This window comes from Astyanax mexicanus, chromosome 16, assembly GCF_023375975.1.
Source record: "Astyanax mexicanus isolate ESR-SI-001 chromosome 16, AstMex3_surface, whole genome shotgun sequence".
Taxonomy (NCBI): Eukaryota; Metazoa; Chordata; class Actinopteri; order Characiformes; family Acestrorhamphidae; genus Astyanax; species Astyanax mexicanus.
In genome coordinates this window covers 33,832,428-33,859,900 of record NC_064423.1, presented here as the reverse complement: position 1 = coordinate 33,859,900, position 27,473 = coordinate 33,832,428, and the positions used below count along the sequence as shown (strand labels likewise).

The 27,473-nt window shown below is 36.3% G+C and overlaps 2 protein-coding genes across 2 annotated transcripts; both read right to left on the bottom strand.

Moving 5' to 3' along the window:
* Window positions 1–4,868: 4,868 nt before the first annotated feature.
* On the bottom strand, window positions 4,869–8,617 carry lto1 (LTO1 maturation factor of ABCE1). Its single transcript, XM_007254623.4, has 5 exons — window positions 8,437–8,617; window positions 6,449–6,554; window positions 6,289–6,359; window positions 6,084–6,201; window positions 4,869–5,371 (listed from the first exon to the last, which is right to left on the bottom strand). The coding sequence occupies exons 1-5, from the start codon at window positions 8,493–8,495 to the stop codon at window positions 5,300–5,302; spliced, it is 426 nt and encodes a 141-aa protein (XP_007254685.1). The 5' UTR covers window positions 8,496–8,617; the 3' UTR covers window positions 4,869–5,299.
* Window positions 8,618–13,374: 4,757 nt separating this feature from the next.
* On the bottom strand, window positions 13,375–18,310 carry fgf19 (fibroblast growth factor 19). Its single transcript, XM_007254624.4, has 3 exons — window positions 17,946–18,310; window positions 15,656–15,759; window positions 13,375–14,256 (listed from the first exon to the last, which is right to left on the bottom strand). Exons 1-3 carry the CDS (start codon window positions 18,157–18,159, stop codon window positions 13,942–13,944), a joined length of 633 nt encoding a protein of 210 aa, XP_007254686.2. The 5' UTR covers window positions 18,160–18,310; the 3' UTR covers window positions 13,375–13,941.
* Window positions 18,311–27,473: the final 9,163 nt, after the last annotated feature.

Here is a 27,473-nt window from a genome sequence, read left to right as displayed (position 1 = left end):
TTTAAAGGGTATATCTGACTGTGTGGATGTGATTTTTAAAGGGTATATCTGACTGTGTAGATGTGATTTTTAAAGGGTATATCTGACTGTGTGGATGTGATTTTTAAAGGGTATATCTAACTGTGTAAATATGATGTTTAAAGGGTATAACTGACAGTGTATATGTTATTTGTAAAGGGTATATCTGACAATGTAGATGTGATTTTTATAGGGTATATCTGACTGTGTGGATGTGATTTTTAAAGGGTATATCTGACAGTGTAGATGTGATTTTTAAAGGGTATATCTGACTGTGTGGATGTGATTTTTAAAGGGTATATCTGACAGTGTAGATGTGATTTTTAAAGGGTATTTCTGACAGTGTAGATGTGATTTTTGACTGAACCGCTGGTCCTGACAGCACATCTGTAATTAAGACAGCTGGAACCCTTTTCTTTATACACTGCACACATGAACTCGCGAGCTCAGGTCACACAGGAGCTAGCCGAGGCGACCAGAGCAGTGGCAGGGTCTCTCAGCGGCTGATTGGACGCCTTTGGGGAAGAGCAGGGTTTTATCTGTCAGCGCTCTGAAGGTGCCGCCACCGGGCCCCTGTGTTCACCTGCTGCTGCCCAGAGCGGAGACCAGCTGCCACCTCCAGCACCACCCCTCTCATTCCCTGCCAACTCCCGGCCGCCTGAATCCCGAGCTGCACCTTCAGCTGAAAACGCAGGGGATGGAGGTGGCGGGGGGCTGGAGGGGGGAACTGGGAGCAGAACAAAACAGCAGCGCGTCCCTCAGCCCCTGCCCTCTCGCGCGGGCCCCACCGCTGCATTGTTGTGGCCACAGAGGCTGTCCCCACACTGGGCCCAGGAGAGGGGCAGAGCGCTAGCTGTCAGGAGACTTTGCTGACCACCCGTGAAATGGTATTGAGAGAGACCCAGCGGAGGAATTTCATGGGGCCTGGGGTTGGTTAACCAAAACTAACAAAAGGTAACTGGGATTTGTGCCAACAGCAGGTGTAAGCGTTCACATTATAAAAAAAAAAGAAAAATCACTTGCTCTCTGGGGGGAAGAGAGAAAGAGAGAGAGAAAGAGGTAACTAATGCAAAGCTTCTGATTATATCATGAGGCACAAAAAGAGATAAGGTTATCTATCTAGTGTGGCGGCACTTCCTCTGAAACACGAGACGTCTTGGAAAGTTTAGCCACCACACCGAGCTTTACAAACCCAGCTAGAATAGAATACAAATTCTTTAAAAGAAGAAAAAGAGGAATAAACTAAATAAAACTACATTAATTTGAAATAATCACCAAATCCAGAAATCAGAGAAATCAAGTATTTATTAAAAGAAAGTAAGAAAAATAACTTAATCACTCTAATATCAACATAATAGTTTGGGTAACAGTCAAAACAATCCTTCATATTTGCTTCAAATGATATGAACTAATCTGAACCCTCTACAGCACAGCCAACATAAAGTTTTCCTCTGTCTCTATGTTCAGTACATATTTATTTTAATGACTGCAAACAATCAGAATGCTCAAATATCAATCAAGTAATCAATCAATTATCTAAGAGCAGTTCAATTAAAGGTCAATTAAGCGCAGGGCATAATTTTTTTGACACACTGCCATAAAGTGGGAAGTGGGAAGCAAGATTATTTGCTTTAAAAATTCTAAATTTAATAAAATAAAAAAAATAACATTTCAAAAATAATAATGAGTATGAAGGTGGGGAGAAGCAATTTATCAGTTTTTGTTAGTTTTTTTTTTAGTTTTATTTTTTAACTGCCAGTAATTCAGTTTTACAGTATAAAAAATGATTTTTATTAATAAAAGGCCTTAAAAAATTTTTTTTCTTAAATGTTGTTATTGAAATTAAATTCTGGATGCCTTGTGAATGTCTTTTCACATTAGATAGTACAAAATCTTTTTTAAATTAGAATTATTAGTGAACATCTTAAATCTGTGCAATGAAAACAAAAATGAAGTAAAAATAAATAATCCTCACTGCCTTAACATTGCTGATATGTTTAACTCTACTGAGCAGCAATAATATAATACAAATAATTTTAAACAATTTAAAAGTAGATAAAGGATGTTTCTTTTGTACATTTAACATTATTTTTTTTGCTGAATTAATAAGAAAAAAATGTGTCATCAATTTCTACACCTTCAAATTTAGGTACACCTTATATATTGTCATTTACTATTTAAATTCTTTATTCTCTATTTAAAGTCTTTACAGTTGTCTGGCACAGTTCAGTAGTTTTTATTTCCTCCAGCAGAGGGAGACTTAAATATTAAACTGAGCAGCATTCTCAAAGTTTACCACCAGATGGGGTCTGCACATTAATTCACACACCCACAGTGAATAAAACTGATATTAAAAAGTTCACCAGACCAATATCATCACTTTTCCAATACTTAATGATAAGTACCACTGCCTCAATGACCGTCAACCCTGTCTATTAGTCTCTTTAGATCATTTTTGTCCATTTAGACCCACACCTCCATCAACTGGATGCACATTTCAGTTATTTCAGCATTTTACCTGATGTTTCATAATAATAATTGATTAAAATGTAGCTACAGGTGCTGGTCAACGAATTAGAATAATTTGAAATAGTGCAATCATGAAATTCTTTGAATGCATTTTTTGTGCAGAAAGCAAATCAGGTGTTCACCGCACCTGTCCTACTCGTTAGACTAATCACAGAACTCGTTACCTGGAAAAAAATTTGCTCAGCTGAGCTTTCCAAAAGGCCCATTTAGGCCATTTAACTGTGACACTGTTGTTTTATTGAATTAGAATAATGGAGAAACCATTTCATTGAATTAGAATAATTTTTATTATAATTACAATCATCACTTTCTCAGTATTTTGTGGCTGCCCCCTTGGCTTGTATGACTGCCTGAAGTCTCCGCGGCATCGATTTGACCAGCTTGTCGCAAGTTTCCGCACTCACAGCTTCCCAGGCAGTGGCGATGTTCTGCTTCAGTTGGTCCAGCGTAGTAGGCTTTCTGTCGCAAATTTTCCGCTTGACGATGGCCCAAAGGTTTTCAATGACATTGAGGTCAGGCGAGTTGGCCGGCCATGCCAAAACTTCAAGCTGTTTTTTAGTGAACCAATCTTTTGTCGACTTTGCCGCATGAGCCGGTGCAAGATCCTGTTGAAATATGAAGTCTTCTTCGCCGAACTGTTCCTCAACAGTCGGAATCAGGAACGTTTCCAGAACATCTTGATATACGGCAGCATGGACAGTCTTCTTGAGGAAGCAGAGTTTCCCTACACCTCGAGCGGACATGCATCCCCAGACCATAACGCTCTGGGGAAACTTGACGGATCTTTTCACGCACTCGTGGTTGTAGGTTTCGCCACCACGACGCCAGACACGAGGACCTTGGTCACCGAAGGAGATGCAGAAGCGTGATTCGTCACTGAAGACCACTTTCTGCCAGTCTTCAGCAGTCCACTCGCCGTGTTCTTTGGCCCACTTCAGCCGTTTCTCCATTTGTTTCTTGTTCAGCATCGGTTTTACTGCTGGAACGCGAGATTTGAAGCCGAGTTCGCGCAGACGACGGTAAGTGGTTGATCTGGAGACGTCAGCGCCGGTCTGCTTGTTCCACAAGTCGGTGAGCTCGGAAGTGGACTTGAACCGGTTGCTGACTGCGATCTTTCTCAGCTGCTTGTTGTCGCGAGCAGAAGTTTTTCGGACGCCGGAACAGTGGTGCGCTTGCTGCAGTTTTTCTTGAGAGCTTTGCAGACGGAAGACTGGCTGATGCCGAGCTGCTCAGCAATTTTAGTTTGGGTCAAGCCTTGTTGGCGAAGGGCTTGAATTTGAGCCACTATTCCGGTTGAGAGGTCGCGCTGCTTACCCATGATTGATTTTACAACTTAGAAATTCTACTCAACCCTGACTTTATACTGCACAGTGAACACTCTTCACAGAAAACAAAAATTCGAGCATTTATTGTAATTCAATGAAACGGTTTCTCCATTATTCTAATTCAATAAAACAACAGTGTCACAGTTAAATGGCCTAAATGGGCCTTTTGGAAAGCTCAGCTGAGCAAATTGTTTTCCAGGTAACGAGTTCTGTGATTAGTCTAACGAGTAGGACAGGTGCGGTGAACACCTGATTTGCTTTCTGCACAAAAAATGCATTCAAAGAATTTCATGATTGCACTATTTCAAATGATTCTAATTCGTTGACCAGCACCTGTAGTCTTCCAGTGATTTATAATGTCTGCTGAACCAGTTACACACCTCTGCACCCTAAGGTTGCCATTCTGGAATGTGGGAGTGTCAACATTGTGTTCTGCATGAACATGAAGCACAAAGTTAATGGAAGAAAGCAGTAAAATGGAGAGAGACTGGTTTAACCCTTAACAGGCAGGGCTGGAGATGTTAGCAAATCCAGGGTTACACTATAAAACACTTTAGCCTCAATGGCCAGTCTGGATAAGTCTGTGCTGGTTGGCTCTTGTCTGATGATTTCAATAGCCAATTAAACCTAAGCACAAAAAGGAAATATCTACATTTATCGAATTAAACTTGCACTTCTTTAACTACTACTGCATAAAGCTTAAGGTGGCTTTCTATTGGGAAGTTCTTTATTTAAATTTTACATTCCACCTTAAATTATGCAGCACATCCATTCTGGTCATGGTAAATGTCAGCTACATAAACAGCATTTAAGGTGGATGAACAGAAATTCTAATTAAAAAAAAAAAAAAGCCAACATATGCCTGTGTGTAGATTAGCCTCCAATATGTGACTATACGATGCATCTCCTTTCTTCTTCTTCTAACTACTTCCTCTGCAGTCTGTACAGACCATGCTGACCCTGCTTTTTCACCTACATCCTCACCCATAGGTGTTTTTAAGGCAAGAGAACACATACTGGAATTAAGTATCAGAGAACCAATAGTTCATAAATGCAACTCTTTATTTTTTTTTGGCTAGCAGAACGCCTTGCAAATTACCTTTTTTTATTTTCACCATCAAACATCTCAAGCACAGTGGGCTTCTTCCACAGCACTCTCAGAACTCTTCCAGACTACTATTCTGGTGACAGCTGAGACTTTCTTCACATCAGCATGTCAGAAAGCCTCTTTTTCACTTCCACACCATACACAGGCCTGACCCATTCACTCCAGAAAAACTCAACTCTTCACATTATTGCCAGTACCAGCACTGGTCCAGGGTCACTGTCACTACTGGCTGTGTGACCGATTCCCATTTTGATGAAGAGATCATCTCACAGAGCTCAACATGTTTCATAGCAGGGTTTGAAGTGAAGTCTTCAGTCTTTCAGAAGGACATTCCTGATGATCCACTGAGGTACTCACGGAAGTCTGCGGCCACATTCAGTAAAGAACAGACCTGTGGAATCAAGATATACGTTTATATTAGTGGCTAAATTACTAGATCCAACTTTTATCTGTGGACATGTTGTAGATGTGAATGGGCAAAATACTGTATTACCACCAATTAGAACTGGAAAATAATAGCAAAATCTATATCACAATAGATTTCTTAATTTTGGTCTATACAATACAATTCTGATATCAATATTAACCATATAAAATTATTGTGGTGTATGTCAAAAACTGATAAGACTGGGTTATATGTATAAAAAAAATCATATCACAATATTTAAAGACATACAAAAGTATTTATCACAATGTTTTCACACACAAAATGCATCACAAGTGATACCTGTTCATGCATAGTACAGTAATATGTATTAATCATCCAATTTAACAGGATTTTTTTAATCATGATGACACACTAAAATATTGTCTGATGCTAAATCATTGCTTGAATGCTAACAATAATAATGATAACCAATGATAACAAATAACCATAAAGCACATGTAAACCAGAAAACCAGTGCCTTTAACTATTTTTTTTATGTTTTGAAATATTAATGATTTGAAATATTTGCAAAATTCTCAAATTTTTAGCTTTATATTTTATATATTCTGTCTACAAATGTATTATTTGTATCAAGTGTTCAGTCATCAAAATGGCACTGCTACTTGTACTGTGTATGGCAGTATGTGGGAAAAAATTGTAAAGAATAAGGTTGTACCTGTCTAAACTTGGCTCTCACTTTTTCCATATCCTCCTGGAGGTTCTCGTACTCTGGGTCTTCATATGGGAACTTTTGGATCAATCCAACCAAAGACTCGACAGCCTTCAACCGTTTCCTGAATCAAAGATAATAGAGAAGTTGGACTTGAATGAAATGCTGCAATATCATGTAATTTCTCTTTACAATCACCACAAGTGCATACCTCGCTTTCACATCCTCACTGTTTTGGAGAAGACACTTCCATGCGAGAGCAAATCCATGATAAAAGCAAACCTGAAACAATATACATCACCATCAGAAACAGTTGTGCACTTTTGACCATCCAGAACTTGAACATACGTGTGTTATAAAATGTTATATACCTCAGCAGAGAGTTTGGCACCATGGAGCATCCCATGGTTTCGTCCTTCAATCATTCCTTGTCGTGTTCCCTCCTCAAAACCTTCTCGGTAGCCTTCAATATGAAACCTAGAGCCAGACCACATGAAAAAGTGTTAAACAAGCCAAAATATGTTCTACACTTCAGATAAGTCTTTAAAATAGCACCTTTTGCTTTAATGCTAACTTTGTCCACTCTTGGCTGATCCTCTCACTCAACAATCAGGTGTTTGTGAAGGTCCAACTTTTTTTTTGTCTACTACCTAACTGAATAGTTGTTCATTCATAGCTTTTAAGTGTTTACTAATCAAGCTACAGTGTAGTTAATAATACAAATACAGAACCAAAATTAATGAGAATATGTGTCCAAACTTTTGACTGGTACTGCATATGGTTTATATGAGCTGCTTATATATACTGTAGTTTATAGTTCACTATTTAGTACAATATATATTGTACTATTGTATATTGTATATACTGATCCAGAAATAATTGCAATAATTTAGTAATTGTAATACTATTTTATGACAAGAATATAAATGATAATACAGAAGAAGAAGAATAGAATCACACATCACCTTTTAAGAGCAAGAAACATTAAATTATTACAAGTACTCAGACATCGGAATTGGGATGTAAAAATGTGCTTTAATGGTACAAAGTCAGATTTTTCAGATTTATCAATTTAAATAGACAAATTAGCATTTCATTTGTAAATCAAGGGATCAGAGTCTGGAGGAAGAGGAGAGAGACACACAGTTCAAACTGCTTGAGGTCTAGTGTGAAGTTTCTACAATCAGTCATGGTTTTTTGAGAGACATGTCATCTGCCGGTGTTGATGCACTGTCTTATATCGAGTCCAAAGTCAGTGCAGTGTTTTCCCAGAAAATCCTACAGCTCTTCATGTTTCCCTCTGCTGACAACTTTTATGGAGATGCAGATTTCATTTTCCAGCAGGACTTGGCACACTGCCCAAAGCACAGGTTGGTCTTATATGATAATATTCCAATTTTATGAGACACTGGTTATTGGGGTTTTTATTGGCTGTAAGCCATAATCATCAACAATAAAAGAAATAAACACTTACAATAGATCACTTTGTGTGTAATACATCTATAGAATATATAAGTTTCACATTCTGTATTGAATAACTGAAATAAAGTAACGTTTCACTGATATTCTAAGAGTAATTTTAAGAGTTCAGAAATCAATATTTGGTGGAATAAAACTATTTTTTCATGCATCTTGGCATGTTCTCCTCCACCAGTCTTACACACTGCTTTTGGATAACTTTATGCCACTCCTGATGCAGTTTAGCTTGGTTTGATGGCTTGTGGTCATCCATCTTCCTCTTGTTTTTTTTTTTTTGAGCTGTGTATGTATATTTTTAATCTTACGTATAAAACAAATTCTGGTTTGTTTAACACTAAAACAACAGTGAAAGTGTTTTGTTGCCTGGAGCAACACTATGCCATACAGAGTTAATGGACTGTTTGTTCTCTATAGATTAGCTAAAGCTAAGTAAACACAATGGGCAATACTGAGGTCAGCAGAATCTGAGCTCATGTCTATATACTGTACAACAAGAGCAAAACTTTAAACTTAAAATCAGAAATCATTAAGAACAGATCTAACCACAATATGTGAGTAACGTTATAGAACTAAACCGGTAACGTTAACTTATATTAGATAGTTAGTTAGGCTAACTGGCTAAGATAGCTAACAGCTAACTAACTATTAGTTCAACTTATTCTTTACTCTAAACAACCCATATTAACATAATAAATATAACAGTTAGTTATATACTAATTTACCCATGTTTGGAGGTTTCGCTTTTCGTAATTAATAACTTTATAGATTAGGTAAAGTCAGTGATAAATGAGGTAAATCTATAGAGAAGATGAAGGGTTGGTGAACTGCTTTAGCTTTAGTTAGCTTAGCTTATTCTCTGCTGTCTTCAGGGTTACTGTACCTGTTATCCGCCATCAGAATGGAGTCAAACAGATCCTCTGAAGATGATCTAACAGCCATTTTCAGTAAAATAGGAATACCAGCCTCTGCCTTCCTTAGATACCGAGCAAAACACGCTGACTGCGGGTTACTGAACACCAGGACAGGGGCTGTTCTCCTCCAGAGCCGCCGGTCTGTACCGGTCAGTACCGCCGCCCCGTGGAGCGGAGCTTTATATACAAATAAGACACCACTTCAGTTTCAATGATTTTGCTATTTATAGGTATATATTTGAGTAAAATGAACATTGTTGTTTTATTCTTTAAACTACAGACATAATTTCTCCAAAATTCCAATTACAAATATTGTCATTTATTTGCAGAAAATGAGAAACGGCTGAAATATCAAACAAGATGCAGAGCTTTCAGACCTCAAAAAACGCAAAGAAAACAAGTTTATATTCATAAAGTTTTCAGAGTTCAGAAATCAACCCTGGTTTTTAATCACAGTTTTCGTGCATCTTGACATGTTCTCCTCCACCAGTCTTACACACTGCTTTTGGATAACTTATGTCACTCCTGGTGCACAAATTTAAGCGGTTCAGCCTGGTTTGATGACTTCTGATCATCCATCTTCCTCTTGAATCCTCTGAATTTGGTCAAATCTAAGAAAATCATCAGTTTTAAGTGGTCTTTTATTTTTCTCACAGAGCTGTACAGCACAAGTCAAATTTCTGGACACACTTGTTCTCGTTCAATCTGTTTCTTTCTTTTAATAATTTTTAAACTTTTGACTGGTACAATACTGCAGTGATAAAAAATGATTATATTATATAATTATATTTTTATATTATAAGCAATGTAAATAAATAAATATTATTTATTCTTTTATTTATTTAATTATTAAACGTTGTTAAACGTTCTCTAATTATTTATTTATTTCAAATAAATACATAAAAATATTTATTTATTTATTAAATAAATATAAATCAAAGACCTACAGAGGAGGGTTGCCGCTTGATAATTAGTTTGGACACTAGAGGGCGCACTTGAGTCATTCTAAGATTAATAGGTTCATACAGCAGGCTGTGTGTATAATACGTGTGTATAATACGAGTGTTTGAGCAACATTTATACATTTTATCAAATGTTTGATATTTTGTAAATACTAATTTCCTCAACACAGAATCGTTTCCGTAGCGCACACTCTAGTTAAAAGCCTTTTAAACGTGCTTTGGCTTTTACCTCAGCATCAGCTCACAGTATCTTCTGTCCAAAACCTGTTTACTGAAGGAAAATTAAGATATACAGGTACGTTTCCTTTACTTTATTAGTGAAATACATCCATCTGCTTTCTAATCTTTCTAAAATTAAAGTAACATCCTGTACAAACAGATTAAACTGTTTTATATCTGAGTTTTATCCGTTTAGCTTCATTCACCTAGATAACAGGTGGGATAGGAAGTAGGCAGGTATACAGGTACTCAGGTATAATGTTTTTGTGTTTCTTTGTTTGGTAGTTAGTTTTGTTTATATACTGTAGTGCTTAAACGTTTGTGGACCCTTTGGAATTTTCTATATTCCTGCATAAATATGATTAGATACTTAGATTTTCGCACCCTAGATTATGTAAAGTTAATGATTTCATACAGCAGGCTGTGTATATAGGTATATGGTTCATAGAAAACGTTTGAGCACAGTTAATGAATGTTTGTTTGATATTTTGTGACTAAAACATGTACTCAAACTCCAGTTAAAAGCATTTCAAACTCCTTTTTAAACATGGGTTTTACCACAGCATTAGCTCACTATTAGTCACCTCACAGTTTTGTGTTTATTCATGTGTTAGTAGTTAAGTCTGTTTATGTACAGTGCTGCTTGAACGTTTGTGAACCCTTAGAATTTTCTATATTTCTAAATATATATTAACTAAAATCAGTTCTAAAAGAAGATCAATAGATTCCAGTTAAACAAATGAGACTTAGTAATTTATTTGTTGCGGAAAAGGATTCAATATTACACATTTGTGAGTGGCAAAATGAGTCTTTGCTTTCAGTATCATATTCATGTAGAAATAGACAATTCTAAAGGTTGGGACACCATTCAGGTTTTTTTTTTTTTTCATTATTTAAGACGTTTAGTAACGAAAAAAGAATTAAACAATCCAGGATATGTTATAAATATTTTATATGTTTTTTTGTTTTTGTTTTTTTTGCTTAGATGGCAGTTTTGCACAACTTGGCTGGATTTCCTTAGCTTTATGAGAGTCACCTGAAATGACTTTCAGTTAACAGCTGTGCTGAACTCGTCCAAGAGTTAATTACTTGAATTTCTTTGCTCTTAATGTGTTTGAGAGCATCAGTCTGTGGATGTACTCCAATATTATTATTAGTAAGATTATAATATACACTATATGGAAAAAAAAGTATTGGGTTGGGACGCCTTCTCGTTCATTATTTCTTGAATAATCATGGGTTTTATTTAAAAGGGTGGACCAACTTTCTATAACATTCTGTCACTTTCCATTAATTAACATATATTTATGTATGTAATTATGAAAGCAGTTAGTGAGTAGTGTTTATAAATATTTTAGAAATGTAACTAGTAACTTTTCTAGATTCTTACTCAGTGTCTCTGTGTTTCAGGTCCAGCTGTGGAGGAAAAAAATGCAGTTTAACATGATCACCACTGGAGAGAGCCAGAGGACCAGCAATCTGCAGTCCCTTTACTGTGGCAGGAGCCTGCTGTATGGATGGGCATTAGGGACCTGATACACACCTTAATCAGTGGTAAGTGACTACCTCAAGTACTGAAAACACTTCATAAATATTTTGTTGATTTTATCATTTTATTTATCATTTTGTGGAAGTGTGATCTAAAGCACAAGTGCTATTTAATAGCATAAAAGAATCATTACATGTGATGGGTGTTAAATATAATATAATATAATATAATAGATAATGATGCAGTTTTTTTATTTTTCTATTTGACATATGCAGAGAATTGTTATTTATCTAAATATCATATTTCTGTTTACTTATTTTCAGTTAATCTTAATCATTTATCAGATTAATAAATACCCTTACTTACAAAAAATAAAGACCTATGATTAGTCCCTTAAAAAAGTACAAACATCCTCTGTTATGGACTTTTAATTGGGATGGCATTAAAATCTTACTTTAAAATAAATAAAATTGTTTTATACAAATGCAACTTCAACTGTTACCTAGAAAAATTACCTATTTAAAAAACTTGAAAAACTAAAATTAAAACTAAAATCAAATTGTTCTTAGATGTGTCCACAGTGACCCACGGGTGGCCTTTATTTTTTACTAACAGCACATGGGATAAAGCTCAACATGGGGACCACTGACCCTGAATCAAGCTATACACCTTATTTTTTAAATGACCTGTTTTTAAATGATCCACTCTTTTTACCTCCTTAGTTATCTGGGCAATATTTGGGTGATTGTCTGTATGCAGAATCTGCTGAGAACCACTTTTAGAGCCACTGTCCTCCAGTTATCTCCAGATATGCTGAATAAAGATCTAGAACCTGATCTAGAGGCAAAGCCACATTATAAGCCCTTAACTCACCTGTCTTGCTAGAATTGTCCGTACCACCACCAAATACACCTCAAATGCAGAAATCAAATCCACATTTAATGCAAAAGACCACACACACATCACACAGGTAAGTGCAGCAGCTAAGCTCCTAAGCTTCCACAGGACATGGCAAAAGTCATGGGACATAATTCTCCCCAGTCCCATGACATGTGGCATGGGGATTGTTTTTTCTCTTTTCTCTGTGATTGATTAATGTTAAAAGTTTTTATCCTGATCAGACACTGCTAAAAGAAACTTAAAGAGACAGGCTGTAGGTTTTCGGTGACACTAGAGGTGTCACGATTCTCTAAATCTAAATTTAGATAAGTTAGTCATTGGTTTGATTAATCAAATTTACAATGTCTTATTTCAAAAGGTGGGCTTGATATAAGTGATGCAAAGTGATACAAGTGATCTGTAATACACCACATTAGGCACTAATGGTCAAATTTAAACAATTTAATTAAGATATATATGTAATGCTATCTAGTGGCTTTTTTTGGTAGCAGCAGTGTGCACTATTAAAACAGCAACATAACAAAATAAATAATAAAAAAATACAGTAACAGTCATGTACAAAATAATAGAACAACTGGAGCCTTAACAAACTGAACTCTATCCTACTATAGCAGTTAAACATGAAAAATAAGACTTTTTTCTGTTATTTTTATATTTTAAAGTTTTTCTTTAATGAGATGAAATGTCCACACTCTCTGGAGAAAGGGCTGCTCTTTGAGCAGTCACAATGTCCGCGGCTACAGTGTGCTGCGCCATTTGCGTAGCGCGCACATGCTTGCATAGCTTAGAAGGAGGGATCGTCAATCCTCTTTTTGACTTTGAAGCTCGAGACCATGACATAATTTCAATCCATTCCGATTAAATATCTAAATCGTGACACCCTAGGTGACAGTGTGTGAGCTAATTGCATCGAGCATGCTAGAAAGTACTTTTAAAACATGCATTGTGGTGCCGTCTCTTTTCAGAGTGGATAAATCTGGTCTTTTTAACAAGGAATATGTTACAATCTCATTTATCTTGCCAGCTCTCTTTAGTTCTAATTCTGCATTTCTTTGTTTTAATGATGTGTGAATTAGCAAATGAAGACTGAGTTTGCTGTTATGTTATCTCTGTGTTCACAGTAGCTCTTATATCAGCACCATGGTTGCTCAGGTAAAAAAGCAAAGGTCCTGGGATCTACCAGACAATCTTTTATTTTAAATCTATATATGTGGCTTTGAAGAAATGATATCAGAAGCACAATGATGCTATTTTTTTTTTTATAACATTTTGCCCTTTTCTCACTCAGGAAGACTACTATTTCTAAATACAAAAAAAATAATATTTAGGACTGCAGCTTTAAAATAAATCTGTATTTTATTGAGAACATTTAGGATCTTATAACAAACAATCATTTGCTGAACACAGCCTAAGATAAATACAATAATAGTACAAAAGCCTGTCTACAAACAGTGGTTGTTGAAAGTTCTACACAGTGTAGATATGAGTGCACTTAAGTAAGCGTTTCACTATGAGACTAATACAAGTCTGCGCATTACATTAATGATGAAGATCACCATTATAAATAAATAAATCTAAGCTGCTGTTGATACTCAAATAGTGTTTTATTTACTATAGTTTTTTCTTCTTCTTTTACGTCTTTTCTTCTCTTTTGAGCTTCAACATTTGGAGTGATTTAACGTGAGCTTGAAGCATGCCGTTGTTCTGCGTATCCCCCTGTGTGTCCATGATGGAAATTGGCCTTTGGAAACTCGATCCTCGTCTTGCCACAGTCTGTGGAGTTTTGAGAAAGAGAGAGTTCCTCTGTTCTTCTCTTTAAAAGCAGGCTGCTGCCATTCAGCCTCTTGCCTTTGGATTGAACTCCTGAGTCAGATCTTTTGAAAGTCTCTGAGCGAATCCTCTAATCATCTTTTGTTGAAACTGGGGCTCTGAATGACAATCTGAGAGAACCTCCCAAAGGACTCCATGCTGCCTACATGGAGGCCTAAGTGACGATTCTGTTCTGGGTCAAGCGGAGAGTGCCCTTCTCTTGAGCTGAAGTCTTTTGGCTCCTGTGTCAAGGTATTGACCATAGGCAGGAACTGGGCGAGATCACTGTGGGGCCGTTTTTTCCCACCACCCAGGCTCAGATAAGTCCCGTGTTTGTCTGACATGTAGATGTTGAACCCGTCTGGTTGAATCCGCTCCAGAAACGAGCAGTCTTCTTTCACATAGATGTGCTAAAGGTAAGAAATAAAAACAGAAGGGATTTAATTATATGCTGGCAGAAAGTCATATAGGTCACATGGTGTGAAAACTAGGTCTCTGGTTGGCCCGTTTTATCAGCCATGCCCTCACTTTAGGTTCTTCGATGGCTGTTTGCCCTGCACATACAGGGGCCAAGGTTGTTTTCCTGTTTCTTTTCATTCAGCTTTTTTGCTCAGCAAACATACCCAGCAGAGGACAAAGGTTGCTCGTATGACGTCACTAAGCATATTTGGTCAATTTTGTAAGATGAATTACTTTATAAATTGGAACAGCCAAGCAAACCAACCACAGAGTTCACTTACATTGACACAGAGTTCATTACGAGTCTGTGGGTGTTATTAAAACCAAGAGGAAAATGCTCTTATGTCTGTGGTATTTAAGACGTCATTTGTTATATCCTGGGAAATTTATTTTTTTAGGTCACTCAGGACAGTAGCAGCTTGGTATATATGATCCTGGCTATCCAACATGCTGACTGGTATTGGCAAAATAATAGACACATGTGTTTACTGGGTGAAATTAACCTTGGGCTCCTGAATGTTGATAAACTCAAATAGCCTCCCTGCAAACCTCCCTGTAACCCTTAACCCCAAAAACTGAAATGCTCCCTTCACTAATGCGTGCACTAGAGGTGGGCGGTATTTTCATTCAGTCAGTTGCATTAAATACAAGCGTGATGGACGTGATGTACTTGTTATACCTGAGTATTTAACCATTTCCAAAGTTCTCTTACTGAAGCAAATACATCATTTAGCCCATGTTTAATCTTTAATATGCCATTCCATTTAGTTAGGCTGTTTTTAAAATCGGATATGCTGGAGTCATTAGTCACACTCCGATATTCTGCAAAAGTCCGATTAGAACTATTCTATTTCTTTACGTTTTTCCTGTAGCGAAAGTTATTTTTTCGCTATTTTGGACTAAATCATTGCAATTGTTGAATATTCTGTGCAGTATACAGTATACACAGAAATATTTCTGATACTGTATAGAACCCTTTCAAATGTATAAACTGTGAAGAACCATTTATCCAGATAAAAAAACAGGTGTCATTAATTTATCAAGAACCACTGTATTAACTACTAAAAACTCCTGAAATCATGCCTAAATCATGCTTAATGAATTCTTCTGTATTTTGGCTTATGACTTTTATTCCTCTGCCAAGTTTTGTGTATATATTTGGTATAGAATGTTACTTGACTCACTCTGTCACTTTATCATCGGTACTTTTACTTGAGTCTGGGTTTAGCGTTTAGAGTTACGACCCAGCAGCCTACAGTAAATTAGCATAATAAATATTCTGCCAGTTTACAGATGCATTAATACTGGCAGGTGTGAACTGTGTTTATTAATAATAGGTGGGCTACTCACCGATCCATACAGCTTCCCATTTGCCTCCATGCAGAGATAGCGGGAGCTGGCCACTCCTTTGATAACCACATAGCCAGTGTCTACACTGCGAATCTCCACCAGACCTGTAATAAGAGTTTAGTTTCAATTAGAATCACGTCATTAAAATATCTACTAAAATCTAATGGGCCAAATGTGGATCCTAAACACGTAAACTAGAACATACTAGCTAGTCATGCTAGTCATAATAGTATAAATGGTTGGAATACGGCTGGGTAATGTTTTAAAAACAAATAATCTTGATATTCTTCAATTATATGACTGACAGTTACTATTGTGAGTATTTTAGTTCTTACATAACTTTTTTCATAAAATTGTTTCTATTACATTTCATTACAAATGACCATTATCTTATTTTAAAAATCACATTAAAACAGTAATTCAATTAATTCAAATAACCTCCCAGGCCTAGATTAAAGATAATATTTTAGCCAGCATAGGGTATGATTTAGTTTGGGTTTGATGGTTTCTCTGGTGTCAGCATGTCCATCCTCACCAAGCTATCAATCAGGATAACCCAGCTTATTGACCAATTGTTTAGACCAGGTGATAGAGGCAGTAGTCCTTCCAACTCAACTCAAATAAAATAATTTGCTTCGCATGTTAATTAGTTTAACGGCAAACTTTTATCTGATTTTACCAATTATTAAACAGTTAGGCCATCTAAGACCTTTTGAAAATAGGTATTAGCAGGAGTGTTATTGTGAACTGGTTAAAATAAAGATTTTGAACGATACATCAGAGAATATATGTGTACTGTTTTCTTGTATATGGTATAAATGTATGATTTTTAATGCATGTTTCAGACCTCTGCAAAAATAGTGTGTTATTTTGTTGATTATAATAATAATAATAATAATAATACTTATTTAATAATTTCAGATTCGTGTTTTCTGCCCCCTTGCACTCCATGCACCAAAAAAACACATACAGATTTCTGTATTTGAAATCATTCAAGTAACATTTTAATGGCAACTCATAGTTAAGCAATTTTGTGCTTATTACAAACTAAAAATGCTATATGCGTTTTTAAATAAAAAATGCAGGTTTAGAAGTTTAATAAACATAAGTTAGAATAAACATTTAAATGATTTTGTCTGGCAGTTATATGATAGTTAATGTTTTAAATGACAAATTCTTGTTTATTTAGTTATTTCACTGGTTGGTTGTAATTGTTAGAAGTATAAATTCAGAGACAGAGGTAGCTAGGTATCAGCATTTCTGCCAGATAAAGTAGCTAGATAAATAAACTGTGCACGTAATTTTGCAAGTGTTTCCTAATCCATATTACAGTGCATTTTTTCACTTTAATATGACAAGAATACACTGAATCAAATAGTACTCTATTCTACATTTCTACTAAAATGTTTGCCAGATTGTGGAAGTACCATCAGTGTGGCATTGTATTCCTCAGACTCCCTTCTCTTAACTCCCGAGGTAAGCTTTATGTGATAGTTGACTGCTTGGTCTCAGTGTTGTAGGCTGTAAGAGCAAGCTGCGATTTTCTTTGTTGCTGAGCACTACTGTGCTTATACTTTCATTATCACACAATTCCACTGTCTTTGTGTGAAAAATGAAATACTAAAAGACTTTAAAATCATCCACCTTCCGTTGATGGTTGGGCTTGGTCAAAGATTTGATTGGAGTATTGAGGCTTTTTTAATTTATTTAAACCTCAAAGAAAATATATGAAGGTATAATTAGAAAATTTAGTTTGTAGTTTGTACTGAATCAAAAAAATAAATTAAGTGATTTAATTAGTTTTTTCAAAGGTAAAGACAATATATTCTTGTAATAGAAAATAAGTTTTTTTTCCAAAGTAAAAAGTGAAACACTTAATATTAAGCCTGAGAATTCATTTTTTTTTGGTCCTTGTGTAATATTTTAATAATATTTTTATTAATTTTAATTAATAATGTTAGATTCTAACTAAATCATAAATATAAATTTAGAAAAACTAATATATTAAGTTGGTTCAAGGTACAATCCTCTTTTTCAGTATAGCTGCTTTTCTGTAGTTCATTGTAGTGCCCTCATTATTTAGTTGGTCAAAAATGGTGAAAATGTAGAAATTAAGTGTCTGATAAGATTCATAGGAAGCTTCAGTTAGCAGTTCAGTTGACTGGTGAAATAATGTTGACCCCTATATGAATATTGTGGCCCTTGATGGCCTCTTACTCAGAAAAATCCTTTATGTTATTTTACCTGCCTGCCTGTGCTGAGGGTTCTGTAGCTCAGGTGTGATACTCACTCTGGATGCTCTGCAGGTGGGATCCTCCTATCTTGCCGTCTGCGCTGATCTGCAGGTGCAGTCCGGGTCTGGCTGCGAACAGATGCCGCAGTCGGACCGGTTCCCCCCAGTCCCCCGACACGTGCGGCCCCGCGTCCGAGAGCGGCATCCCGGCGGCGCGAGCGCTGAACAGAGCGCTAATTCCGCACACGGCGATCAGTATCAGCACCAGCATGTCGGTGGTCTTCCCCGTGTCCCCCTGTCCCCGTGTCCGCGTGTTTGAGTGTATGCGCGTGTGAGTGTCCGTGTCGCGCGCTTGTGCCGCACGTTGCGCTGTTTTGGCGCAGTCTGTGGCATGTGGCCTTTTTAAACCCTGCTCTTATCAGCTGGATCGATAAGCCTTTTCCCCCTTTTGGCGGTTCTGCGAACCCGACCACAACACACCCTCTAGATGTCCAACAGATGGCGGGATGCGCTACTGCAGACCCCCAGACCAGCCCACCCGACACTGCGCAGCGCTCAAACTCCACCTTTACTGGCGCGCGCGCTGCACCTGCCCGCTCTGCAGCTCGCGTGCTCCGTCTGCAGCGCTGTGAGAGACAGTATCAGTCAAAACTTGGGACACATGTCTTTTCATTCGATGTTTTTTGTTTTGTTTTGTTTGTTTATTTTCCTTTATTTATAAATGAACACAAAAAGAATCATGTAGTAATTTTAGAAGTGTTAAAAATAACAAAATACAAAATGTGAAGCATTTAGGTGCTCTTATCTGCAGTGCTGTTAACTTGCTGTTTCTGAGGCTGATGAACTTATCCTGTGCTGCAACAGAGAGGTAACTCTCGCTTTTCCTTTTCTGGGCCGGTTCTGATGAGAGCCAGTTTCATCAGAACATTTTGGATGATTTTACGACTGCACTTGGGGATACTTTAAAAGCTCTTATTGTTTCAGATTGATTGACATTTTTTTCTTTACTTAGTTGACCAAATATACTTCTTCACAACACAGCTGATGCTTTTAAGAAATTCAAGTAATTAACGCTTGACGAGTTCAGCACAGCTGTTAACTGAAAGCCATTCCAGGTGACCCTACCTCAAAAGCTGTAATTTAAGCAAAATGTGTTATTTTAAAGAATCTAAAATATAAAATAGTATGGTTTATTTAACACTTTTTTGTTTACTAAGTAATATATTTATCTTCATAGTTTGGGAAACTTAGTATTTTTGTACAATGCAGAAGATATAAAAAAACCACTGACAGCGTGTCCAAACTTGACTGGTACTGTGTAGATTAGTTTATCAATGTTTTAAATCAAACCTTTCCTGTCTGTCATGTTTGTAGCATCTCTTTATTTCTTAGTATAAATATGTAACTATCTATCTATCTATCTATCTATCTATCTATCTATCTATCTATCTATCTATCTATCTATCTATCTATCTATCTATCTATCTATCTATCTATCTATCTGTCTGTCTGTCTGTCTGTCTAATGAACGGATGTCACAATACATTTGTTCATACAGTGTATTCTTCTATCTGCAGTGCCAAGAAAATGCATTTAAAAACATCTTAATTCCTGAATGTAAGATCATCAGTATTTACTGTCCATCAGTAAATAGATAGGAGCTATTTCCTGTATTTATTTAAGATAATCCCATTCTCCTTAGCTGCCATATTCAATAACTGCAAAAAAAAATTGTTAATTACCACACCACAGAGGAATTTTGTTCCACTCTTCCTTGAAGAACTGTATGAAATTTGACGTGTCTTCAACCAAAACCATGAATGTTCATTTCAGTAATACCACATTAAATAAGGTTTAAGATTTTAATTTCTTGTTTTGTCACAGAAAGATCACTTTTAATCATATAGAATTCATAACTTTCTCAATGGTCAAAAGATAGCTTGTCTTACGACTGCCACATTACCACCACCATGCTTCACAGTTGGTATGAAGTTCTGTGGTAGTTTATCACAGGATCCACTTTAAATTCAGCCAGTTAGCATTTCCACTCCTGCTAGACTCCTGCTAGTCTAAATCTAGAATAAAACTAGACTGAAAAGTCATGGAACAACTTTCTGTAAATTGATCATTATAGCAGTATAGGTACTAGGGTTTAAAATACGTCTGTAGAAGTTGAAGTATCACCTCAAGCTTTTTACCCTTTAAGTAAAAGTGTAAAAGTACTGGTTTTAAAACTACTTAAAGCATAAAAGGAAAAGTAATGTCAGGAAAAAAATACCATTAGGGCAAAAGCTTAGGACACGCCCACAGAGTCCTATAGTGCACTACCCCCTCTCCCCAAAACACATTTTTTCTAAAAGCCATTATGACTATAATGTTATATTAAAATGTTGATGTTGACAATTTGGGATGCACTAGGCTCCTCCCTGTTTCATATATGTTTGCATATATGCTCATTGAAAGTGAATGTATTTTAGTAGAATGTAAATATATTAAAGAAGCTTAGTTGGACTGGAGTTTGTCTGGAGTCTCTGCAGGATCATCTTCATACTAGGCTACATACGTCTGCTATGTTCTTGCTGGAGTGTGAGTGTGTGTGGGGTGATTATATCTGAAAAATATTACGACAGTAAAGTATAGAAAACCAACATTTTTACTTAAGTAATGTAACAAAGTATTTTTACTTCACCTTGGAGGAGACCCACACACGTATCCCACAGGTCAGTTTTATTTTAGCTTATATTGGAGAGGGCAAAAGTCATGGAACACAATAATAGTTCTTGCTCCATGACATGTAGCATGTCACTGTATTTAATTCCTTGCTATTTGTCTATGTCTAAATATTTAACTTCTTTTTGTCTGTTTATAACATATATATATAACATATTTGTTTATGTGTGTATACTTGTTCTTTGTTTAAGTATGTGAATGCATTAAAAATTATTATAAGTAAATTCACTGAAAAAAGTGTTCAGTTTGCACAGGTCAATTTGACATTTTTGCATCTACAATTGTGTATTTACAATTTGCATTTAGATATACTTACAATTAATATATATGTTATAAAAAGCAAAAAAAACAACAACACATAATGAGAAATATAAACATAGTTGTTTTCTAGTTGTGTGGCGACGGGGAAAATTACAGCAGGCCTCTGCAGGGCTAAAGTACAAACCAGTGTAGATCCGGAGTAAATCTGGCACAGATCTACCCAGCAGGCCTTGTGCGACTGGGTCATCCGGCACAGATAACACAGCTTTCTTTCCACACTGCTGTTTACTTTGCACATTATGTCTTTTTTTTTTCATTGTCGAGCCTAATGGGAATAGTCGTGCACCGTGTTCTGTTTGCACAAGGGTACATAGTAGCTTGTTTATAAATAAATATTCCTCATTCATGAAATTCCTCTCTGTTTAGGAATACTCACTCTCATGCAGAGTATTCCTGGATTACGAAGTAAACCATTAACATGGTTTAAGTTTTTATTATCAATATTTGCTCTCATTTATTTAGTCAACGTAGTACCTCTCATCCACAGACACCTGTTAACCCCATATACACTATACTCTACCTGCTACTGAACAAAACAGAATAAAGTGGTTAAACAGTCCCTCATGTCTCCCAGCTGCCAGTAGATGGCACTCTATGACAGCAGTAGACAGCAGTAGAAGGCCTGCGCTGTGTCTGAGGGGCAGTCCTGGTTGTAACAGTGGTCATTAGGCCCCGTCCCTCTACAGTACAGAGTTTAGTGATGCACCTGCTCTAACACACGACTCACAGCATTAGATAATTATCAACCACTTCCTGAGTTGATTCAGGTGTGTTACAGCTGGGAAAACACAAAACTGCAGATAATGACACTATATGTCCAAATGTTTATGGACACTCCCTCTAATCAATACGTTCTGCTACTTTGCACCCATTGCTGCTGACACAGATGAGCAAATGCATCCATACACGCAACGTCTGTCTAAAATAATTAAAATCATTTTTGTAAGTAATTTTTTTGTCTGGTTCTGAATCAGTTTCTCTGATTTTGCTATTTATAGGTATGTATTTGAGTAAAATGAACTTTTTTGTTTTATTTTATAAACTACGGACAACATTTCTCTCAAATTCCAAATAAAAATATTGTAATTTAGAGCATTTATTTGCAGCAAATGAGAAATGTCTCAAATAACAAAAAAGATGCAGAGCTTTCAGACCTCAAATAATGCAAAGAAAACAAGTTCATATTCACAAAGTTGTAAGAGTTTAGAAATCACTATTTGGTGGAATAACCCTGGTTTTTAATCACAGTTTTCATGCATCTTGGCATGTTCCCCTCCACCAGTCTTACACACTGCTTTTTGATAACTTTATCCCACTCCTGGTGCAAAAAAAATTAAGCAGTTCAACTTGGTTTGATGGCTTTTGATCATCTATCTTTCTCTTGATTATATTCCAGGGGTTTCTAATTTGGTAAAATCAAAGAAACTCATACATTTTAAGTGGTTTGGTCTCAATTGTTTTTCAGAGCTGTATTACAATAATTCCAGTAATGCATTTTAAAGTACTCTAATATTAACTTTGAATTGTCAGCCAGTTATTTTGATAATGATTATAGTCCTGTGAATTACAGTATTTTATAGGTGCTTTGATTAAAAGTATAGTATAGAAATGCATACTTTGTAATTCAGCTAATTGCTGCCAGTAAGTTACATTTCAGTGTTCATGCTTTTTACAGTCAGTCAGTCTGTCTGTCTATCTATTATAGATGATATATCATTATATATTATGATCTATCTATTTTCTGGCAACATACCAGGCTAATGCTAGCATTGGTTAAAGGAGTACAAAACTCCTTGTAGTATAAAGAGCAGTGAAACAGTGTCCTCTGGAACGATGGTGCCCCATCCAATATTTTTGGGATAAGTTGGAGAGATAGGGATGAGGTAGGGTGGCTCTTTTCACTGATTGCAATCGAATCTTATCAGAACTGCTGTTCTGAAATCTATTTAAAACTCTTCCCTGGACAGCAGAGACTGTTTGATAGCATTTGATTTAAAAGACACACTGAATGAGCAGGTTTAGTGAAAATGTTACATAGCTTTAGCATGGAAATAATTAAATATAGTCATTTAAATTAATTTAATTGGTTCAGTTCAACTTGGACTGGTTACACAAAACATGTAAAAGTATTAAATATAATAAACTCTCTTTGATTTTGAAAGAGCAGGTGTCCCAACACTGTTGCCCATATAGAATATGTGGTTAAAATTTGTAAGTTACAGAGACCTATTTGAAGCCAGTCATGAGCTGACATGATTAACCCAATATTATAAGCCATCAAACCAAGCTGAAATGCTTGATTTTTTTGCATCAGGAGTGGCATAAAGTTATCCAAAAGCAGTGTATAAGACTGGTGGAGGAAAACATACCAGGATGCATAAATACTGTGGTTAAAAACCAGGGTTATTCCACCAAATATTGATTTCTGAACTCTTAAAACTTTATGAATATAAACGTTTTGTCCTTGCATTATTTGAGGTCTGAAAGCTCTTCAGCCATTTCTCATTTTCTGCAAATAAATGCTCTAAATGACAATATTTTTATTTGGAATTTGGAAAAAAAATGTCTGTAGTTTTTTAGAATAAAACAACAGTGTTCATTTTACTCAAACATATAGCTATAAATAGCAAAATCAGAGAAACTGATTCATAAACTGAAGTGGTCTCCTAAATTTTCCTAGAGCTTTTTATTGCATTGTTCATTCTTTGTGTTCAGTATCTGCATCTAAATTCGATTAAACAGAGGATCTGAGACAATCAGAAAATGATTGAAAAAAATTCAAGAGTACCACATTGCTACCAAGTGAAGCCCACTTATCATTGGCCTTTTCCATTCAGGATGTTTGTTCTGTAGTGGAGCAAACATTGAGTTATTACTAGATTACTAGATTACATTGAGTTATTACTAGATTAAATCATGTTGTTTTGTGTTCATATCCTTGTATTTCATAAAACTGTCTCATACATTAGCAAATGTCTCCCAGAACAGTACAATAACTCACTGATGTCATGTGTCATTGTCCGAAACACTGAAAGTGTCTTGACCTCGCCGTTTCTCACAGTACTGACCTATGTGGTCATTGAGGTTAACCCCAGAAACTGACCTGAAACTTCCTCTGCATGCAGACAAAAGCAGCACAGTGCAGTTAGACTCTCGTTCAGAAGCAGTTCATTCACTGATCATCATTATTATTCTTATGATCTCATACAGCATGATTTCATTTATGAATAAGCATGTCCTTTTATACACCACCATTCAGCTGTTGTAACTGGTTATGCAATGCTGGTTATGACTTGGTATCCTGATTCTTTGCAGTAACTGTTTCTACTTCCTGCTAGATATTTAAAAGCATTGGGGAGATCAGGATGTTGGATGATATGGATGATCACCACTTCATCTCATCATCTTCAACTCCCTGTATTATCACATTATAATTTTAGAGCACCATCATTCTGGGGAACTCAGTTCCTCTAGCCTACAATTCAATAGGAGCCATTTAAGTTGTTGCCAGTGCCTGGCTTAGCTTGGTTGCTAAACGTGACAAACACAAAGTATAACGTATTTTCTCACTAAATATTAGAACATTTCACATTTAAGTGTCATCTGGGCGTTTAAAGAGCATCTAAATCTGATGTTAAGCTGTTTCTATAATTTTGAAGCAATAGAGCAAGCAAGGAACAGGAAGCCATTCTCACAAAATAATTATTAACTAATTTACTAATCAAAATATAATTAGCAGAATGTTCGTCTACCGAAATAATCATTAGTAGCAGCTCTACTATACTCTATACCAGGGGTTGACAAATAAGTTTGGTTTCTGTTTTGGAACAATTAATTATAACGGGATGGAGTGCAACAGACTAGTAGCTCTCCAGCCCAGAGGGTTGTTAAACCCAACTGCAAAATAGTTGAAATCAAAGCAGGTGAACCCAAAAAGAAAGGAGAAAAAAATAAATAAACACACCACTCCTCACGCAGGATCGAATCCGTGTTGTCAGGGTCACGGTCCAATACAATACCGCTGCCCCAGCTAGTGAATTGGGACACGGCCGGGAAAAAACGCCCTTATAAGGAGATAGGGACTCCAAGAAGAGGCTGAAAACGAAAACGGATGGAAACTAAAGTTATGCCGAGTTCAACAGAGAGACAGGGGAGGGATTTAAATAAAAGCTGTCAAAGAAGCATTTTATTTTTTTTGTATTGTTTATTATACTTCAAACAACCTCATGGGCAAGATGTTTCATGCTTGCAGGCCACCTATTGCCGACCCCTGCTCAATACTGTATACTACCTGCCAGCCACCAACAACACCATGTGGGAGGCTGGGGTCCAATTCACAGTCTGGGTGACAATGCTGTGATACACTGATAAAAAAACAGAAACCGTCCTATTCCTATTCTGTTGGCAGCACTTCTCTACAGGAACTAGACAAGCTGTGCGTGTATGTGCATCACCATAATATATATATTTTTTTACGTTTGGAATACGTTTGTGGAAGCACATAGCTGTCCATGTGTTTCCTGTACAATGATGTCAGAGGATGGCAGAATAGTAAGCATAGTGACACAGTTCTGACTTAGAGATCATCTTCACAGCAAACACAGAGAGTTGCATACAGTGTTTACCTTCGGGTCAATATTTCCTTCTTGAAGTTTTGTTAACACTGCAATATGACGCACAGAAGAGAAAAATACATATGGCCTGCTGTTTACACAGCACAGGCTCCTCACCCCCTGTAGCTTCTGCCAGGGTCACTCTATATAAAGTGACTTCAGCTTGATCGCTCTCACCACACAGCACATACAGCTTTCTCAGTGCTGATCATCCAACATCCGGATCTCACTAACTGCAAACTGCAATCTAATCCTCACAGAAAATCTCCAAAATTTAGAAAAAGTCTACTTACAATAAATCCAACTAAAAATGATTTTATTCATATTTTAATTCTGCTGGTTTTGAAAGAAGCAATACATGTCAAGGTGTCCCAATACTTCTGTCCATATACAATTTTTGTTGGGCTACAATTCCAAGAGCATTTCACTTATGAAATGTGGTTATTCTAGGTTTAAGCTTGTTCTGTGTTTGGGATTTGGCCCATTTTGTATATTTTGAGAGTAACTCTCTCATGATCGGAAAGGACTCAGACACGCACAGATGCAATAAACAAACTTTATTATAAAAGCAGTAATACAGAGAGTAGTCATAGTAAGCAGGGTCAACACCTGGAAACAGATTTAGCAGGGGATATACAGTACATACCAAAAAACGAGAACCAGACCAGGCGTCAAAACACGGAAAGGCAATATAAGAGGCAAGTATATATATAATAAAATAGTCCAAATAAAATAAAAATATATATATAACAATAACAATATAATATTCCAACAATATAATGTTTAGTGTATAAGTATTCCTTCATATATTATATCTGTACATTACTCTGGCCCTTCGTTATTAATGTCAGAGCACTATCCGCTTAATGCAGCCCTTGGTAGGTTCTGAATGATACTAAAATTCATATTACGATTATTAATTTTTTTCCTATCACAGCAAATATCAATATCAAATTATTGTCCAGCCCTAGATAGCAGTATGTACATTGAACATATGGTTTTACTGCAGGGGATGGCTTGTGAATGCCCACACCTAAATAGGTTGTGAGGTGTTATCTTGTGAGTAAAGTTGGACTGTGGCCAGCATGCTTATGGCAAGTTGGACTGATTTATGGGAGTTGGAGTGAAAGTGGGTGCAAGATTGATTGGAGATTTTATTTCCCAAGTTGTTTAGGAATTTAAAATGACATAAGTCAGGAATGTTACATGTAACGTGTATTGGGAATACATCATACACAGCATTACCACCCACAGTGGACAGTGCATTGGTTGGCAATGATTGTGACCGGCAGCATCTGGCTAGAATTGTCCAAGTGACCTGACAAGCAGTTCTGGCAGAAATCATATCCACAGATCCCATACAGTATTTAGTATTTCAGTTTTTATTCACTGGTAACATATATTGTAATATGTAAGTTTTAACAGGATATATGACTCTACTTGTTCGTAAATGAGTGTACACTAATGTACCATGCAAAAGTTCAGAATCAGTGTTTTAGAATGCTTCTCTGTGTAGATTTATGAGTTGTAAAAGTACAAACAGTTAGAATGAATGAATAAAAAATAGTATCCAGAGGGATATTGTAAAGTTCTAAAATTAAATAAACTAAAATTGTATAGAATAGATAATTACTGCAAATGAATTATGAAGATCTTCTACTTGTCGCCAAACATTTTTGTTCACAGATTATATTATTTTAGAGTTTTTATAGAGTATACCAAGTTATACATTATAGAGTACGCATTGCACATTAAAACAATTCATTTACTAAATGATTCTGAATGTTTGAACAGCAGTGTATGAGTATGGTTCTAAACATCTTTAAATGTAGGATTACAACACCTGTCCAATACCTTTAATCCCACTTTGAAAGCCCTCTCTGTAATCTGTAATCTGTTGCCCTCTTGTGGAAACTTCAGT

Bases quoted from the DNA above. Each gene is read 5' to 3' on its own strand.
- lto1 (XM_007254623.4), bottom strand. From the start codon at position 8,495: ATGGCTGTTAGATCATCTTCAGAGGATCTGTTTGACTCCATTCTGATG. The intron at 6,555-8,436 runs GTACAGTAACCC...GTCTGGCTCTAG, and splicing joins ATTCTGATGGCGGATAACAG to GTTTCATATTGAAGGCTACC. The intron at 6,360-6,448 runs GTATATAACATT...ATATTGTTTCAG, and splicing joins GTGCCAAACTCTCTGCTGAG to GTTTGCTTTTATCATGGATT.
- fgf19 (XM_007254624.4), bottom strand. From the start codon at position 18,159: ATGCTGGTGCTGATACTGATCGCCGTGTGCGGAATTAGCGCTCTGTTC. The intron at 15,760-17,945 runs GTGAGTATCACA...CTCTTATTACAG, and splicing joins CCACCTGCAGAGCATCCAGA to GTCTGGTGGAGATTCGCAGT. The intron at 14,257-15,655 runs GTGAGTAGCCCA...TCTTACCTTTAG, and splicing joins ATGGGAAGCTGTATGGATCG to CACATCTATGTGAAAGAAGA.